The 19,791-nt window shown below is 45.1% G+C and overlaps 1 protein-coding gene across 1 annotated transcript in view; it reads left to right on the forward strand.

Annotated features, from left to right (window-relative positions):
• Window positions 1-6,097, forward strand: part of LOC140699575 (trafficking protein particle complex subunit 9-like) — a 133,737-nt gene extending 127,640 nt beyond the window's left edge. Inside the window, exon 3 of the mRNA XM_072972236.1 lies at window positions 5,570-6,097. Coding sequence (XP_072828337.1) covers window positions 5,570-5,818 — 249 coding nt within the window. The 3' untranslated portion in view covers window positions 5,819-6,097. The remainder of the gene's footprint in view (window positions 1-5,569) is intronic.
• The last annotated feature ends 13,694 nt before the right edge of the window (window positions 6,098-19,791 follow it).

Genomic DNA, 19,791 nt, shown 5'->3' on the forward strand with positions numbered 1-19,791 from the left:
AAATTTTTTTTGGTGATACTTCAAAATATTCAATGTACAAATCTTGTAAACTTTTGTTAAATGTATCCCGCATTTTATTTTTTATGCTGTTGTAAATGGAAAGGCTTAGCTTCATAAGGGTGGGACTATATATATCAATTTATTTATTCCTAGGATTCCTACATAGCAAATACACTAGGTTTATATTTGCTACATTGATCTATCCACAATTCTTCCCACCCCCGTGTCATAAGAAACCAAGACCCAGCTTAAGCCATCTGAACACCTATGTGGAAGTGAGAAATGAGACCTTTGGGTGGGGTTTGTGTAGATGATACTGAGATCTTATTCAGGATGGCTTCATCTTAATTTCTTTTAAACAATCCTTTCAGAGTATATAGTCAGATACATTAGGAAAATGCTCTTTTGATGTGCAGAGGAGCTAAGACTATAATTTTCAAGTAATTTCTAGTGAGAGTGTTGTACTTGAAACATAATTTGCATCAATCTTTGAAGATTTATGTTTCAGGAGCTTTGAGTAAATAATACCTGTCTTTATTCAATAACTACAACTAAATGCTCAAGCAACATGTAAGAGTTTGAGCAAACTGCTCCCGCCCCGTAGTGCTGGTTGGTTGCAGCTGTAACTGGAGTCAGCGCTTACCTTGCCCAGTACACTTGTGCTGATCTGCTCAAAACAGTTCGTCCAACAGTTTGTCGGTAGTCTTTTAGACAAAGCCATAAAGCATTGATTTAAGGTTGCTGGAATGTAATCTATTCTTATTAATATTAAGTAAGCACATATTGAGTACTTACTGTATGTTGGGAATTGTCCCTCAGCCTCACATGAATATTACTTCTAATAAAACCTCTCATATTTCCCTGTTATTTGCACTTTACAGATAAGGAGACTGAGGATTAGGTCTTCTCTCTTTTGGGGGGAGCTCATTATCAATGATGGGAAGTTGTAAGGAAAAAGATATTGATTCATCCAGAGAAAATATTTTTCTGAGATTCAGTATTGAAGAAGGTAACCACTGAAGAGGGTGATCATTGTTTGAGTGAGACGAGCCCCGGGTTGTACGGAGTCAGCATCCCTGTCCTGGACGCTTCACGTGTAGAGCTGCGTGGTGGGTGAGGTGGCACGGCCGCGCAGGGAAAGCGGATGCCGGGCCGTTGGGCTGTGCTCAGGCCCGGTGGGGCTTTCTCCTAAGAGCAGTGGACCGTCATTGACAGATTTTAAGTAGGCTAGTGCGGTGCTCTCGTAGATCACTTTTGTCTTGTAGAATGCTTAGAAACATTTAGAAGGCTTGGCAGGAGGTGATGTGATGAGTCAGAGTAGGGTGGCTGCGAGGTGTAGCAGTGTTCAATTTTCAAGTGATTTTCAGTCCCAGGTTTGTGGCTCAGTAGCCGTGTCACTTTGGATGACACACCCAAGGAAGTGAAACAATTTATCTAATCAATAGAAGCAGTGATGTACCGAACTCCCAGGACTGCTGTGTAGATCCAGTGAGATAACGTGTGCACAGTGTGCAGCATGGTCCCCAGCACAGAGTCAGTGCTGAGGGAGTGCCAGTGAGTACCTGGTAGGACAGGTGTGGGTGGTGGATCTCGTTGACTGAGGAAATTTGTCCCTGAAGGAGGGGTCTTGTCACATCTGTGAGTGATTGGCCTGAGCTGGGAGAGGCAGGGAGACCTTGTCCCCGACCATGGGCCCTGGGCAGGATGGCTATGGGAGGAACACCGTGAAGTTAGCTCTTGGCAGGTGGAGTTGGAGGTGCCCTTGAGACATCTAAGTGCAGTGTCACAATCACAGAAGTGGTCTGGTCCCGGGCTGTGCATTTTCCTGCCGAGATATTGATCTCTGAACGTGAAGACATACTTTACAGGACAAGTGAATAGTAGTATCATCTCTCATCAAAGCTCACATCTCTTTATTCATCACTCACTTTGCTAATTGGGTACTTACAGAACACACTTCACTGTCCTCCCCTGGGCTCAGGCTCCACAGAAAAGAGCTGGTGAGTCTCCCTCTTTTCCAGAAGAAGACACATTTAGCTGGTAGACTTCTATACCTCGCCAGACTTAGAATTTTAGGTTGTTGATTTAATTCTATTTTCTGTTGGTCATCTCCTGACAGGAGAGACGTTTTACCTCATGGTCAGGTTTCAATTAGCTGTTACTGAGAATTGCTGGTCTGATCCATAGTGTATTTATTCTATTAACTTTGTAGAGTACTTATCATTTTTCTGTCTTTGCTCTTTAATTTTGTTTGCCCCTTCAATTTTCTATCTTATTTGGGACCTTATTTTATTTTTTAATTAAAAAATGTCTATTAGCAGTTAACAAAACAAAAGCAAAGAAAAAATGCACATGATAGCTAAATTTAGAAAATATCTTGTGTGTTTTCTGTCTCAGCCATGGAGGGTTCTAGAAACTCGTGAAAAGCTTCATTACATAAGTTCCTTTAAATTCTGATTAAGAAATAAAACCTTCCTTCCTCATCTTTCAAGCTGCACAGCTAATTGTCAAGAAAGTGAGGGGAAATTCTCAGAAGCCAAGACAAACCAGAAAGCAGGGATTCTGGGAGATACGTGAGCCTTAGAAGCCCTGAGGTGCTGGTTGGCTCCTGAACTGAGTTTCAGTTGCCCTGGCAGGAGGGCAGGAGGTGAGCCTGTGGCCTCTCACACTGGGAGTTGGATGGATGTTCTTATGTAAGGCCAAGCACATCCTGAGAATCCTGCTTTATAAAAGGTTGAATTAGAAAGAAAAGAATAAAAGCATTCCTCAAGGCAAGGAAGTAAGGAAAGTAAAATTTTTTGGAAGCGGGAAAAAATAACATATCCAAAGTAAGGATTTAGTTTAAAGCTGTTCTGGCATGAGAGTGACCACAAACCCATGGCAGAAAATCACAGCTCCTCCCGGAAAGAGAAGGTGTGTTTTGAATGAATCAGTGGACAGCCATTCTGAAAAAGGCCTCCAGAGTCTTCTGGATCAAGATACTGGACTCAAACACCTCCCTTCCATGGTCTCATTTAAATAACCAGAAAGGTTTTAAAGGAAAGAAGCCACAATCATATTTCTATTTGTTGACATTACTTTATGCTAGGAATTCAAAGGTGACTATGGAGTTGTCTCCTCTTTATGGACCTTACTTTCTATTTGACATAGTTGGGGAACTTGGTGGAGGGTGGTGTTAGTATGTTGCAATTAACCAGGAGAGGAGTTTAAGAAAGCAGTGAAGGGTTGGTGACATTTTTCGCTGAGGACAGTCCTGTTCAGTTGGCTTGTAATTACAGGCTCGTTGAGTTGTCACTGGAGGGAATTAATCTTAAGGAATTTGGACTTAACTCAGGCCTCTTCAGAATGGACAAGTGAACCTGGAGAAAGACAGTCAAATCTGTGCAGACATTGAAGTTCACTTCAACATGCGGTATCCATGAGCCAAAGATAGGACTAGTAGGCAGCACTTCTTGAGGACAGAGGAGTGGTTTTTAAGGTTCTTCAAGAATGAATCCCAAGGTACCGGGATGGCCAGTTGTCAAACTGTGACTTTGCTCTTTGGACAGTGTATCCACCAAGGGTATTGGCCGTTTACAAGTTTATAAGTTTATAAGTTTCCATTTACATGTCAGGTTATGAGGACGTGGGCATAAACGTTTCACACCTTGTCAAGGTGACTTTCGGTACCTGCCTAGAAGCATGGGCACAGTTGCGGCTGCGTCATACATCTTGCCGCACATCCCGCTCCCCGGCTCCGTGATCACGGCAGAGTGGTTCCTTATTGAGCTGTCCATCTCCTCTGTGACATCGTAACCAAACAAAAGACTGGAGAGTATTAGCTTGGCTTTTTTCTTTTCTAACATTCCCTTCAAATTATGATGACTGATAGTGGACCCAGTTACGTTTGCAGATGATTTACAAGTAGGGCTGTCAGTACAAACCTTGTAATCCCCGCTGTGTGATCTAGAGAAGAAAGTTACACTCTTTCCAAATTGTTTTGATGCACTTATGTGGGAAAATGATGTATGTTTGAATATGTATTTCCTCTCTTAATCATCATGGCTAGAGATGAATATTTGTAGACATGGAATGAGTACTCTGTATTTGAACTGTATGGTCCCCTAAATTCTCCCCAGCTTTTTAAAGTCATCACTGGAGTGCTACCTCCAGAGTGCCGCAAAGCATCCAACACTGCCTGCTCTTCGGACACTGTAAGTTTCCAAGTTGGAGAAGGCTGCTGGCTGGTGAGGCATTCTCTCGCACATCTCTGGTTGGGTGATGTGAGCTGAGAACACAAGAATTGGCAGACAGTAACTAACCACGATCACGTCCATTTCTGGAACACTCATGGAGGATTTTACACCTATGCTAGTGGAATACATTATTTCATTTAGTTTTCCCAACAATCATAATTAGATTTTATCACCTGTATTAAAAAGGAAACTGTCAAAGCGAGTGACGTGCAGACTTTGGACTGGAACACGGGTCTTTCTGATCCCTGTCTCTGTTCCCTCCCCGGCCTATCCTTGCAAGTGACCAGGAGACTCTTCCTCAGTCTTGAGTTTCCCTCTGATGTTACCGCTCTCTTTGTTTCTAAGAGAGGAAAACAAGTCTAAACTTACTTTCCAGTCGGAAATGGAATGGAGAGTTAACGTTGGAAGCCGGGAGAATCTGTCCTGTGATGAAGTGGTCTCCGAGCCACTTCCACTGGGATGTCACATCACTGTCTGGGCCCCTTGCTCAGCCTGTGCACAGGTGACAGCGCAGTTGTGCCGAGCAGTCCTCCCGGACAGGGCAGTGGGTTGGAAATGAGTTTGGGGATTTGGTTTCATTACACAAGTTCCTGAGGGCCTTGACCTGGCACTTCGAGTGGGAGCATTCCCTGTCCCACAGACTGTGCTCTGGGCCCATGCAGACCTGACGTGGCCTCAGCGTGAGTCTCAGGGCCCGTGGTGATGAGGAGCATTTTAGCCCAGGGTCTGCCGGAGGCTCTGAGACTACTGGGCTGTGGGACTTTGTCCAGGATGATAATAATTCCTCCCCGAGTTTCAGATTTCCTTGCCTGTGAGCCGGGGTAGTAGTTGTTTCTGAGATGATTGTAATGATTCAGTAACGGGCGCAGCATATGCTGACAGGTAGCTGGGTGCTTTAGGAGCAGAAGTCGCAATCACTCTGTCAGCCTCTCCCTGTGCGCTCTGTGCTTTGAGAAGTTGTGTGTTTGGTGAAAGTCCCGCCCAGACCCTAGGGTCTAGATGAACTGTTGTTCCTTTACTTTCCCTTCCTTTTCCTCTTTCCCTTCTCTGTGTCCCATGTTTAGGTAGCAGATTCCTCTATTTCAGGGAATACGGGCTTTTCTAGTAAAGGGACAGGTGGAATGCGGAGAGGTGGGGCCCAGAGGGGGTCTGGAGTGTCTGCACAGTGCTGCTTCCCTGCGTTTCTGCATCCGGTCCCATCAGTGCACTAAGTCAGCCTTCCTCTTCCTTCCTGTGTCATCGGGTCTCTGTTTTAAGGGAAAACCATTTTTATAGGTCTTTTTTCACTTACGTGTTTCATTCAGATGCTTGTTGCTTTTCTCCCTGTGCTTCAGCGTTCCGAGGAGAGAATTCAGCCGTGCAGCATCCTCTCCGAGCTCTACGAGTTGATCGGCTTCCACTGCAAGTCCACCTTCTTCAAGCGGGTGGCCCCCGTGCGGCACGCGGCCCCCGGCATCCCAGAGCCTGGCGGGAAGGCCTGCTCCCGACTCCTCCTGCAGACGCTTCCTGGCTACAGTCTGTCGCTGGACCTGCAGGACTTCAGCAAATGTGTTGGAACTAAAACATTGCTTCAGTCCCATTAACCATGCCTGGTTTGGGCCCTGCTGTCCTGCCTCATCAGGGTGAATTTTGATTCATTTAGAACAGGGCTCAGCAGACTTTTCCTTTCAAGGGCTTGGGGGTAAATATTTCAGGGTCTGAAAACCTCCTGATCTCTGGTGCAGCTGCTCAGCTCTGCTGTTTAGATGCCAGAACAGCCAGACAGTCCACACACCCATAGAGCTTTATTAACAGCGGTGGCTGGGGCTGGATTGGGTGTATGAACTGCAGTTTGTCCCCACAGCCTCCTCAATATTGACACCTGCAACAGAGTGTACATTTGTGACAATGGGTGAACCTACACTGACACATCATCATCACCCATAGCCCATACTTGACACTAGGATTTACACATTGTGTTGTGCACTCTGTGGGTTTGGACAGATGTACAATGACATGTATCCACCATCACAGCATCATACAGAGTCGTCTGTCTTAGTGACCTTAAAATGCTCCGTGCTGCACCTCATTCATTGCTCTTTCCCCTCTAGCCTCTGGCAGCCACTGATCTTTCAGTCTCTGTGTTTTTCCCTTTCCCAGAACACCATACAGTTGGAATCTGACAGTTGCTGAAACTTCCCAGATTGGCTTCTTTCACTTGGTAATATGCATTTAAGGTTCCTCTATGTCTTTCCATTCCTTGATAACTCATTTCATTTTAGCACCAAATAATAGTCCATTTTCTGGTGGAACCACAGTTTATTTATCCATTCACTTACTGAAGAAGAGCTTAGTTGCTTCTGAATTCTGTTGAGTATGAATAAAGCTGCTATTAACATCTGTATGCAGATTTGTGTGTGAACATAAGTTTCCATTTCATCGAGTAAACACCAAGGAGCACAGTTGCCAGATCAGATGTTAGAATTACGTCTAGCTCTGTAAAAAATTGCCAGAACATCTTCCAAAGTACCTGGGACATTTTTCATTCCCACCAACAATGCATTAAAATTTCTGGTGCTCCACATCCTCACCAGCATTCGGTGCTGTCAGTGTTCTGCATTTTGGCAGTTCTGACAGGTGTGCAGTGGTATCTCGCTGTTTCAGTCTGCATCCCCTTGATGACAGGTGCTGTGGAGCATCTTTCCAAAGGCTTCTTTGGCATCTAGATTTCTTCTTTGATGAGGTGTGTTTTCAGGCATTTTGCTCATTTTTTAATCAGGTTATTCATCCTTCTTGTTGAGTGTAAAGAAATTTTGGTATATTCTGGATTTCAGCCCTTTATCAGTGTGTCCCTGCCCTTCACCTGCAGTGTCAGAGTTGTCCTTTGGGTCTCAGTGGAGTGTTAGATCTTCAAAGAGATTCCCTGTCTTCCTTCAGCCTAAATACTGTCCTTGTATTTTTCACTTTCATTGACTCATTTTGTTCTTTTTAAATAGCATTTCCCATAATTTGTAAGTACATAAAAGAGAAAAGGGCAATGATTGAACACCGCCTGACCCACCAGGCTGTGTGCCCTGTGAGAGCAGAGGCCATGTCCCCACTCACCGTTTCCCATGACAGCACATGGCACATGTCCATGTAAAAGTGTGTAACGTGGGGCCAAACCTGATGAGCAGCTATGACGACATGTGTTGTCTAACATTTATTGAGTAGACTTTGTTTCTGATCTTAATTATTAAATCATATGAATGAAACTTGGTTGTTTTGAAAAATAAAACAACAAAGCACACCTCAATGTGATTGGTAATTTCTACTTAGATTTCTGACCCAGGAGGGGATGTTCACCATCATTTTGTGGAGGAGGTTGGGGAGGTAAAGTAAGAGAGTGAGATCAAATAAAGTAAAAATGATAACTGTCAGTTGGCTTTATTTTCACTGACATAAAAGGTACTTTAAACCCAATCTCAGCTGTTGTCCTGTGGTTTTAAATATTTCTCATAGAATTAAATGGAAGTCCACTAAACCCTGAAAGGGAAATTGTGTGCTCAGGTCTGAAAAATTTTTATGTGTATTTCTTGAGATGCACATTTCCCTACTGGTTAAAGAAATTCGAGGCGGGAACACAACAGTGCACGGTGTGTGTCTGCCGGCTTCACAGGCTGCTCAGTGTCATTTTCATTTTCTTGTGTTGCAGTTTATGACGGTTATCCATGAGATATATTGCTCAGCATTTTCCTGAATGAAGGATTGAATTTTTTACAGGAAATCTAATGACAGAGAGTAACAAGGCACATGGGTTTCCCATAAAGGAATAGTTGATGTAATAAACTCGCACAATGCTGAACTTTTTTAATAAAAGCCAGTTGGAAATTTTATCACTAGGTCATATGGCACAAAAACGTCTTAAGAAAAAAAGATTCAAATTTCATAGAAGAAGCAGTTTGAATGAAGTAGAAATTATGATTTGTACATTATTTGTTGTTAGAAATTATACTCAGTCTTATCATAATAGACTGTGGTAGGAACAGGATAATTATTTATTTATTTAAATAAAATACACGAGATGCTATTTGCCCCATTCTTGATGAGGCAGTGCTGTGCTTAGTTAAGTTGGGCCATTTAGGAATCTTAGCTAGGGTTTCCGGACATTGCTTTCAGAGTCTTTAACTTTTCTACATCTCTTGTTTTGTGTCGGCCTATGGTCCATACATATATATGGGGAGGTAAAAGCTCCAACTCGTTTTTACAGTGAAAACGGCAGGCACTTCAAACCGGGACTAGGAAACAGACTGAGAAACCAGAGTAGGTGTTTCTCCTGCAACCCGTTCCCTTTGTGCTGGATGAACGAACATCTCTCCACATGCTCAGTTCTGAGAGATAAGTGTGTGTGAAAGCCGTCCTTCAACTAGCTTGAAGGGAACACGAAGTTTCTTTTCAGTTGCCAAATCCACTCCATACATATATATGGGGAGGTACAAGCTCCAACTCGGTTTTACAGTGAAAACGGCAGGCACTTCAAACCGGCACTAGGAAACAGACTGAGAAAGCAGAGTAAGTGTTTCTCCTGCAACCCGTTCCCTTTGTGCTGGATGAACGAACGTCTCTACACATGCTCAGTTCTGAGAGATAAGTGTGTGTGAAAGCCGTCCTGCACCTAGCTTGAAGGGAACACAAAGTTTCTTTTCAGTTGCCAACTCCACTCCATACATATATATGGGGAGGTACAAGCTCCAACTCGGTTTTACAGTGAAAACGGCAGGCACTTCAAACCGGCACTAGGAAACAGACTGAGAAACCAGAGTAAGTGTTTCTCCTGCAACATGTTCCCTTTGTGCTGGATGAATGAACGTCTCTCCACATGCTCAGTTCTGAGAGATAAGTGTGTGTGAAAGCCGTCCTTCACCTAGCTTGAAGGGAACACGAAGTTTCTTTTCAGTTGCCAACTCCACTCCATACATATATATGGGGAGGTACAAGCTCCAACTCGGTTTTACAGTGAAAACGGCAGGCACTTCAAACCGGCACTAGGAAACAGACTGAGAAACCAGAGTAAGTGTTTCTCCTGCAACCAGTTCCCTTTGTGCTGGATGAACGAACGTCTCTCCAATTGCTCAGTTCTGAGAGATAAGTGTGTGTGAAAACCGTCCTTCACCTAGCTTGAAGGGAACACAAAGTTTCTTTTCAGTTGCCAACTCCACTCCATACATATATATGGGGAGGTAAAAGCTCTAAATCGGTTTTACAGTGAAAACGGCAGGCACTTCAAACCGGCACTAGGAAACAGACTGAGAAACCAGAGTAAGTGTTTCTCCTGCAACACGTTCCCTTTGTGCTGGATGAATGAACGTCTCTTCACATGCTCAGTTCTGAGAGATAAGTGTGTGTGAAAGCAGTCCTTCACCTAGCTTGAAGGGAACACGAAGTTTCTTTTCAGTTGCCAACTTCACTCCATATATATATATGGGGAGGAACAAGCTCCAACTATTTTTTACAGTGAAAACGGCAGGCACTTCAAACCGGCACTAGGAAACAGACTGAGAAACCAGAATAAGTGTTTCTCCTGCAACCCGTTCCCTTTGTGCTGGATGAACGAACGTCTCTCCAAATGCTCAGTTCTGAGAGATAAGTGTGTGTGAAAGCCGTCCTTCACCTAGCTTGAAGGGAACACGAAGTTTCTTTCCAGTTGCCAACTCCACTCCATACATATATATGGGGAGGTACAAGCTCCAACTCGGTTTTACAGTGAAAACGGCAGGCACTTCAAACCGGCACTAGGAAAAAGACTGAGAAACCAGAGTATGTGTTTCTCCTGCAACCAGTCCCCTTTGTGCTGGATGAACGAACGTCTCTCCACATGCTCCGTTCTGAGAGATAAATGTGTGTGAAAGCCGTCCGTCACCTAGCTTGAAGGGAACACAAAGTTTCTTTTCAGTTGCCAATTCCACTCCATACATATATATGGGGAGGTACAAGCTCCAACTCGGTTTTACAGTGAAAACGGCAGGCACTTCAAACCGGCACTAGGGAACAGACTGAGAAACCAGAGTAAGTGTTTCTCCTGCATCCCGTTCCCTTTGTGCTGGATGAAAGAACGTCTCTCCACATGCTCAGTTCTGAGAGATAAGTGTGTGTGAAAGCCGTCCTTCACCTAGCTTGAAGGGAACACAAAGTTTCTTTTCAGTTGCCAACTCCACTCCATACATATATATGGGGAGGTACAAGATCCAACTCGGTTTTACAATGAAAACGGCAGGCACTTCAAACCGGCACTAGGAAACAGACTGAGAAACCAGAGTAAGTGTTTCTCCTGCAACCAGTTCCCTTTGTGCTGGAAGAACGAACGTCTCTCCACATGCTCAGTTCTGAGAGATAAGTGTGTGTGAAAACCGTCCTTCACCTAGCTTGAAGGGAACACAAAGTTTCTTTTCAGTTGCCAACTCCACTCCATACATATATATGGGGAGGTAAAAGCTCTAACTCGGTTTTACAGTGAAAACGGCAGGCACTTCAAACCGGCACTAGGAAACAGACTGAGAAACCAGAGTAAGTGTTTCTCCTGCAACACGTTCCCTTTGTGCTGGATGAATGAACGTCTCTTCACATGCTCAGTTCTGAGAGATAAGTGTGTGTGAAAGCAGTCCTTCACCTAGCTTGAAGGGAACACGAAGTTTCTTTTCAGTTGCCAACTTCACTCCATATATATATATGGGGAGGAACAAGCTCCAACTATTTTTTACAGTGAAAACGGCAGGCACTTCAAACCGGCACTAGGAAACAGACTGAGAAACCAGAATAAGTGTTTCTCCTGCAACCCGTTCCCTTTGTGCTGGATGAACGAACGTCTCTCCAAATGCTCAGTTCTGAGAGATAAGTGTGTGTGAAAGCCGTCCTTCACCTAGCTTGAAGGGAACACGAAGTTTCTTTCCAGTTGCCAACTCCACTCCATACATATATATGGGGAGGTACAAGCTCCAACTCGGTTTTACAGTGAAAACGGCAGGCACTTCAAACCGGCACTAGGAAACAGACTGAGAAACCAGAGTAAGTGTTTCTCCTGCAACCAGTTCCCTTTGTGCTGGATGAACGAACGTCTCTCCACATGCTCCGTTCTGAGAGATAAATGTGTGTGAAAGCTGTCCGTCACCTAGCTTGAAGGGAACACAAAGTTTCTTTTAAGTTGCCAACTCCACTCCATACATATATATGGGGAGGTACAAGCTCCAACTCGGTTTTACAGTGAAAACGGCAGGCACTTCAAACCGGCACTAGGAAACAGACTGAGAAACCAGAGTAAGTGTTTCTCCTGCAACCAGTTCCCTTTGTGCTGGATGAACGAACGTCTCTCCACATGCTCAGTTCTGAGAGATAAGTGTGTGTGAAAGCCGTTCTGCACCTAGCTTGAAGGGAACACAAAGTTTCTTTCCATTTGCCAACTCCACACCATACATATATATGGGGAGGTACAAGCTCCAACTCGGTTTTACAGTGAAAACGGCAGGCACTTCAAACCGGCACTAGGAAACAGACTGAGAAACCAGAGTAAGTGTTTCTCCTGCAACCCGTTCCCTTTGTGCTGGATGAAAGAACGTCTCTCCACATGCTCAGTTCTGAGAGATAAGTGTGTGTGAAAGCCGTCCTGCACCTAGCTTGAAGTGAACACAAAGTTTCTTTTCAGTTGACATCACCGCTCCATACATATATATGGGGAGGTACAAGCTCCAACTCGGTTTTACAGTGAAAACGGCAGGCACTTCAAACCGGCACTAGGAAACAGACTGAGAAACCAGAGTAAGTGTTTCTCCTGCAACCCGTTCCCTTTGTGCTGGATGAACGAACGCCTTTCACATACTCAGTTCTGAGAGATAAGGGTGTGTGAAAGCCGTCCTTCACCTAGCTTGAAAGGAACACAAAGTTTCTTTTCAGTTGCCAACTCCACTCCATACATATATATGGGGAGGTACAAGCTCCAACTCGGTTTTACAGTGAAAACGGCAGGCACTTCAAACCGGCACTAAAAACAGACTGAGAAACCAGAGTAAGTGTTTCACCTGCAACCCGTTCCCTTTGTGCTGGATGAACGAACGTCTCTCCACATGCTCAGTTCTGAGAGATAAGTGTGTGTGAATGCCGTCCTTCACCTAGCTTGAAGGGAACATGAAGTTTCTTTTCAGTTGCCAACTCCACTCCATACATATATATGGGGAGGTATAAGCTCCAACACGGTTTTACAGTGAAAACGGCAGGCACTTCATACCGGCACTAGGAAACAGACTGAGAAACCAGAGTAAGTGTTTCTCATGCAACCAGTTCCCTTTGAGCTGGATGATCGAACGTCTCTCCACATGCTCAGTTCTGAGAGATAAGTGTGTGTGAAAGCCGTCCTTCACCTAGCTTGAAGGGAACACGAAGTTTCTTTTCAGTTGCCAACTCCACTCCATACATATATATGGGGAGGTACAAGCTCCAACTCGGTTTTACAGTGAAAACGGCAGGCACTTCAAACCGGCACTAGGAAACAGACTGAGAAACCAGAGTAAGTGTTTCTCCTGCAACCAGTTCCCTTTGTGCTGGATGAACGAACGTCTCTCCACATGCTCAGTTCTGAGAGATAAGTGTGTGTGAAAGCCGTTCTGCACCTAGCTTGAAGGGAACACAAAGTTTCTTTCCATTTGCCAACTCCACACCATACATATATATGGGGAGGTACAAGCTCCAACTCGGTTTTACAGTGAAAATGGCAGGCACTTCAAACCGGCACTAGGAAACAGACTGAGAAACCAGAGTAAGTGTTTCTCCTGCAACCCGTTCCCTTTGTGCTGGATGAACGAACGTCTCTCCACATGCTCAGGTCTGAGAGATAAGTGTGTGTGAAAGCCGTCCTGCACCTAGCTTGAAGGGAACACAAAGTTTCTTTTCAGTTGCCAACTCCACTCCATACATATATATGGGAAGGTACAAGCTCCAACTCGGTTTTACAGTGAAAACGGCAGGCACTTCAAACCGGCACTAGGGAACAGACTGAAAATCAGAGTAAGTGTTTCTCCTGCAACCCGTTCCCTTTGTGCTGGATGAACGAACGTCTCTCCACATGCTCACTTCTGAGAGATAAGTGTGTGTGAAAGCCGTCCTGCACCTAGCTTGAAGGGAACACAAAGTTTCTTTTCAGTTGCCAACTCCACTCCATACATATATATGGGGAGGTACAAGCTCCAACTCGGTTTTACAGTGAAAACGGCAGGCACTTCAAACCGGCAGTAGGAAACAGACTGAGAAACCATAGTAAGTGTTTCTCCTGCAACCCGTTCCCTTTGTGCTGGATGAACGAACGTCTCTCCACATGCTCACTTCTGAGAGATAAGTGTGTGTGAAAGCCGTCCTTCACCTAGCTTGAAGGGAACACGAAGTTTCTTTTCAGGTGCCAACTCCACTCCATACATATATATGGGGATATACAAGCTCCAACTCGGACTTACAGTGAAAACGGCAGGCACTTCAAACCGGCACTAGGAAAAAGACTGAGAAACCAGAGTAAGTGTTTCTCCTGCAACCCGTTCCCTTTGTGCTGGATGAACGAACGTCTCTCCACATGCTCAGTTCTGAGAGATAAGTGTGTGTGAAAGCCGTCCTTCACCTAGCTTGAAGGGAACACGGAGTTTCTTTTCAGTTGCAAACTTCACTCCATACAAATATATGGGGAGGTACAAGCTCCAACTCGGTTTTACAGTGAAAATGGCAGGCACTTCAAACCGGCACTAGGAAACAGACTGAGAAACCAGAGTAAGTGTTTCTCCTGCAACCCGTTCCCTTTGTGCTGGATGAACGAACGTCTCTCCACATGCTCAGTTCTGAGAGATAAGTGTGTGTGAAAGCCGTCCTGCACCTAGCTTGAAGGGAACACAAAGTTTCTTTTCAGTTGCCAACTCCACTCCATACATATATATGGGAAGGTACAAGCTCCAACTCGGTTTTACAGTGAAAACCGCAGGCACTTCAAACCGGCACTAGGGAACAGACTGAAAATCAGAGTAAGTGTTTCTCCTGCAACCCGTTCCCTTTGTGCTGGATGAACGAACGTCTCTCCACATGCTCACTTCTGAGAGATAAGTGTGTGTGAAAGCCGTCCTGCACCTAGCTTGAAGGGAACACAAAGTTTCTTTTCAGTTGCCAACTCCACTCCATACATATATATGGGGAGGTACAAGCTCCAACTCGGTTTTACAGTGAAAACGGCAGGCACTTCAAACCGGCAGTAGGAAACAGACTGAGAAACCATAGTAAGTGTTTCTCCTGCAACCCGTTCCCTTTGTGCTGGATGAACGAACGTCTCTCCACATGCTCACTTCTGAGAGATAAGTGTGTGTGAAAGCCGTCCTTCACCTAGCTTGAAGGGAACACGAAGTTTCTTTTCAGTTGCCAACTCCACTCCATACATATATATGGGGATATACAAGCTCCAACTCGGACTTACAGTGAAAACGGCAGGCACTTCAAACCGGCACTAGGAAAAAGACTGAGAAACCAGAGTAAGTGTTTCTCCTGCAACCCGTTCCCTTTGTGCTGGTTGAACGAACGTCTCTCCACATGCTCAGTTCTGAGAGATAAGTGTGTGTGAAAGCCGTCCTTCACCTAGCTTGAAGGGAACACGGAGTTTCTTTTCAGTTGCAAACTTCACTCCATACAAATATATGGGGAGGTACAAGCTCCAACTCGGTTTTACAGTGAAAACGGCAGGCACTTCAAACCGGCACTAGGAAACAGACTGAGAAACCAGAGTAAGTGTTTCTCCTGCAACCCGTTCCCTTTGTGCTGGATGAAAGAACGTCTCTCCACATGCTCAGTTCTGAGAGATAAGTGTGTGTGAAAGCCGTCCTGCACCTAGCTTGAAGTGAACACAAAGTTTCTTTTCAGTTGACATCACCGCTCCATACATATATATGGGGAGGTACAAGCTCCAACTCGGTTTTACAGTGAAAACGGCAGGCACTTCAAACCGGCACTAGGAAACAGACTGAGAAACCAGAGTAAGTGTTTCTCCTGCAACCCGTTCCCTTTGTGCTGGATGAACGAACGCCTTTCACATACTCAGTTCTGAGAGATAAGGGTGTGTGAAAGCCGTCCTTCACCTAGCTTGAAAGGAACACAAAGTTTCTTTTCAGTTGCCAACTCCACTCCATACATATATATGGGGAGGTACAAGCTCCAACTCGGTTTTACAGTGAAAACGGCAGGCACTTCAAACCGGCACTAAAAACAGACTGAGAAACCAGAGTAAGTGTTTCACCTGCAACCCGTTCCCTTTGTGCTGGATGAACGAACGTCTCTCCACATGCTCAGTTCTGAGAGATAAGTGTGTGTGAATGCCGTCCTTCACCTAGCTTGAAGGGAACATGAAGTTTCTTTTCAGTTGCCAACTCCACTCCATACATATATATGGGGAGGTATAAGCTCCAACACGGTTTTACAGTGAAAACGGCAGGCACTTCATACCGGCACTAGGAAACAGACTGAGAAACCAGAGTAAGTGTTTCTCATGCAACCAGTTCCCTTTGAGCTGGATGATCGAACGTCTCTCCACATGCTCAGTTCTGAGAGATAAGTGTGTGTGAAAGCCGTCCTTCACCTAGCTTGAAGGGAACACGAAGTTTCTTTTCAGTTGCCAACTCCACTCCATACATATATATGGGGAGGTACAAGCTCCAACTCGGTTTTACAGTGAAAACGGCAGGCACTTCAAACCGGCACTAGGAAACAGACTGAGAAACCAGAGTAAGTGTTTCTCCTGCAACCAGTTCCCTTTGTGCTGGATGAACGAAAGTCTCTCCCCTTGCTCAGTTCTGAGAGATAAATGTGTGTGAAAGCCGTCCTTCACCTAGCTTGAAGGGAACACAAAGTTTCTTTTCAGTTGCCAACTCCACTCCATACATATATATGGGGAGGTACAAGCTCCAACTCGGTTTTACAGTGAAAACGGCAGGCACTTCAAACCGTCACTTCGAAACAGACTGAGAAACCAGAGCAAGTGTTTCTACTGCAAACCGTTCCCTTGTGCTGGATGAACGAACGTCTCTCCACATGCTCAGTTCTGAGCGATAAGTGTGTGTGAATGCCGTCGTGCACCTAGCTTGAAGGGAACACAAAGTTTCTTTTCAGTTGCCAACTCCACTCCATACATATATATGGGGTGGTACAAGCTCCAACTCGGTTTTACAGTGAAAACGGTAGACACTTCAAACCCGCACTAGGAAAAAGCCTGAGAAACCAGAGTAAGTGTTTCTCCTGCAAACCGTTCCCTTTGTGCTGGATGAACGAACGTCTCTCCACATGCTCAGTTCTGAGAGATAAGTGTCTGTGAAAGCCGTCCTTCACCAAGCTTGAAGGGAACACGAAGTTTCTTTTCAGATGCCAACACCACTCCATATATATATATGGGGAGGTACAAGCTCCAACTCGGTTTTACAGTGAAAACGGCAGGCACTTCAAACCGGCACTAGGAAACAGACTGAGAAACCAGAGTAAGTGTTTCTCCTGCAACCCGTTCCCTTTGTGCTGGATGAACGAACGTCTCTCCACATGCTCAGTTCTGAGAGATAAGTGTGTGTGAAAGCCGTCCTGCACCTAGCTTGAAGGGAACACAAAGTTTCTTTTCAGTTGCCAACTCCACTGCATACATATATATGGGGAGGTACAAGCTCCAACTCGGTTTTACAGTGAAAACGCAGGCACTTCAAACCGGCACTAGGGAACAGACTGAGAAACCAGAGTAAGTGTTTCTCCTGCAACCCGTTCCCTTTGTGCTGGATGAACGAACGTCTCTCCACATGCTCAGTTCTGAGAGATAAGTGTGTGTGAAAGCCGTCCTGCACCTAGCTTGAAGGGAACACAAAGTTTCTTTTCAGTTGCCAACTCCACTCCATACATATATATGGGGAGGTACAAGTTCCAACTCGGTTTTACAGTGAAAACGGCAGGCACTTCAAACCGGCACTAGGAAACAGACTGAGAATCCAGAGTAAGTGTTTCCCTGCAACCCGTTCCCTTTTTGGTGGATGAACGAACGTCTCTCCACATGCTCAGTTCTGAGAGATAAGTGTGTGTGAAAGCCGTCCTTCACCTAGCTTGAAGGGAACACGAAGTTTCTTTTCAGTTGCCAACCCCACTCCATATATATGTGTGGGGAGGTACAAGCTCCAACTCGGTTTTACAGTGAAAACGGCAGGCACTTCAAACCGGCACTAGGGAACAAACTGAGAAACCAGAGTAAGTGTTTCTCCTGCAACCCGTTCCCTAAGTGCTGGATGAACGAACGTCTCTCCACATGCTCAGTTCTGAGAGATAAGTGTGTGTGAAAGCCGTCCTTCACCTAGCTTGAAGGGAACACAAAGTTTCTTTTCATTTGCCAACTCCACTCCATACATATATATGGGGAGGTACAAGCTCCAACTCGGTTTTACAGTGAAAACGGCAGGCACTTCAAACCGGCACTAAGAAACAGACTGAGAAACCAGAGTAAGTGTTTCTCCTGCAACATGGTCCCTTTGTGCTGGATGAACGAACGTCTCTCCACATGCTCAGTTCTGAGAGATAAGTGTGTGTGAAAGCCGTACTTCACCTAGCTTGAAGGGAACATGAAGTTTCTTTTCAGTTGCCAACTCCACTCCATACATATATATGGGGAGGTACAAGCTCCAACACGGTTTTACAGTGAAAACGGCAGGCACTTCATACCGGCACTAGGAAACAGACTGAGAAACCAGAGTAAGTGTTTCTCATGCAACCAGTTCCCTTTGTGCTGGATGATCGAACGTCTCTCCACATGCTCAGTTCTGAGAGATAAGTGTGTGTGAAAGCCGTCCTTCACCTAGCTTGAAGGGAACACGAAGTTTCTTTTCAGTTGCCAACTCCACTCCATACATATATATGGGGAGGTACAAGCTCCAACTCGGTTTTACAGTGAAAACGGCAGGCAATTCAAACCGGTAATAGGAAACAGACTGAGAAACCAGAGTAAGTGTTTCTCCTGCAACCAGTTCCCTTTGTGCTGGATGAACGAAAGTCTCTCCCCTTGCTCAGTTCTGAGAGATAAATGTGTGTGAAAGCCGTCCTTCACCTAGCTTGAAGGGAACACAAAGTTTCTTTTCAGTTGCCAAATCCACTCCATACATATATATGGGGAGGTACAAGCTCCAACTCGGTTTTACAGTGAAATCGTCAGGCACTTCAAACCGTCACTTCGAAACAGACTGAGAAAACAGAGCAAGTGTTTCTACTGCAAACCGTTCCCTTGTGCTGGATGAACGAACGTCTCTCCACATGCTCAGTTCTGAGCGATAAGTGTGTGTGAAAGCCGTCCTGCACCTAGCTTGAAGGGAACACAAAGTTTCTTTTCAGTTGCCAACTCCACTCCATACATATATATGGGGTGGTACAAGCTCCAACTCGGTTTTACAGTGAAAACGGTAGACACTTCAAACCCGCACTAGGAAAAAGCCTGAGAAACCAGAGTAAGTGTTTCTCCTGCAACCCGTTCCCTTTGTGCTGGATGAACGAACGTCTCTCCACATGCTCAGTTCTGAGAGATAAGTGTGTGTGAAAGCCGTAATGCACCTACCTTGAAGGGAAAACAAAGTTTCTTTTCAGTTGCCAACTCCACTCCATACATATATATGGGGATGTACAAGCTCCAACTCGGTTTTACAGTGAAAACTGAAGGCACTTCAAACCGGCACTAGGAAACATACTGAGAAACCAGAGTAAGTGTTTCTCCTGCAACCCGTTCCCTTTGTGCTGGATGAACGAACGTCTCTCCACATGCTCAGTTCTGAGAGATAAGTGTGTGTGAAAGCCGTCCTTCACATAGCTTGAAGGGAACACAAAGTTTCTTTTCATTTGCCAACTCCACTCCATACATATATATGGGGAGGTACAAGCTCCAACTCGGTTTTACAGTGAAAACGTCAGGCACTTCAAACCGGCACTAGGAAACAGACTGAGAAACCAGAGTAAGTGTTTCTCCTGCAACCCGTTCCCTTTGTGCTGGTTGAACGAACGTCTCTCCACATGCTCAGTTCTGAGAGATAAGTGTGTGTGAAAGCCGTCCTGCACCTAGCTTGAAGGGAACACAAAGTTTCTTTTCAGTTGCCAACTCCACTCCATACATATATATGGGGAGGTACAAGCTCCAACTCGGTTTTACAGTGAAAACGGCAGGCACTTCAAACCGGCACTAGGAAACAGACTGAGAAATCAGAGTAAGTGTTTCTCCTGCAACCGGTTCCCTTTGTGCTGGATGAACGAACGTCTCTCCACATGCTCAGTTCTGAGAGATATGTGTGTGTGAAAGCCGTCCTGCACCTAGCTTGAAGGGAACACAAAGTTTCTTTTCAGTTGCCAACTCCACTCCATACATATATATGGGGAGGTACAAGCTCCAACTCGGTTTTACAGTGAAAACGGCAGGCACTTCAAACCGGCACTAGGAAACAGACTGAGAAACCAGAGTAAGGGTTTCTCCTGCAACCCGTTCCCTTTGTGCTGGATGAACGAACGTCTCTCCACATGCTCAGTTCTGAGAGATAAG

The sequence above is a fragment of the Vicugna pacos genome, chromosome 11, assembly GCF_048564905.1.
Source record: "Vicugna pacos chromosome 11, VicPac4, whole genome shotgun sequence".
NCBI classification, from domain to species: Eukaryota; Metazoa; Chordata; class Mammalia; order Artiodactyla; family Camelidae; genus Vicugna; species Vicugna pacos.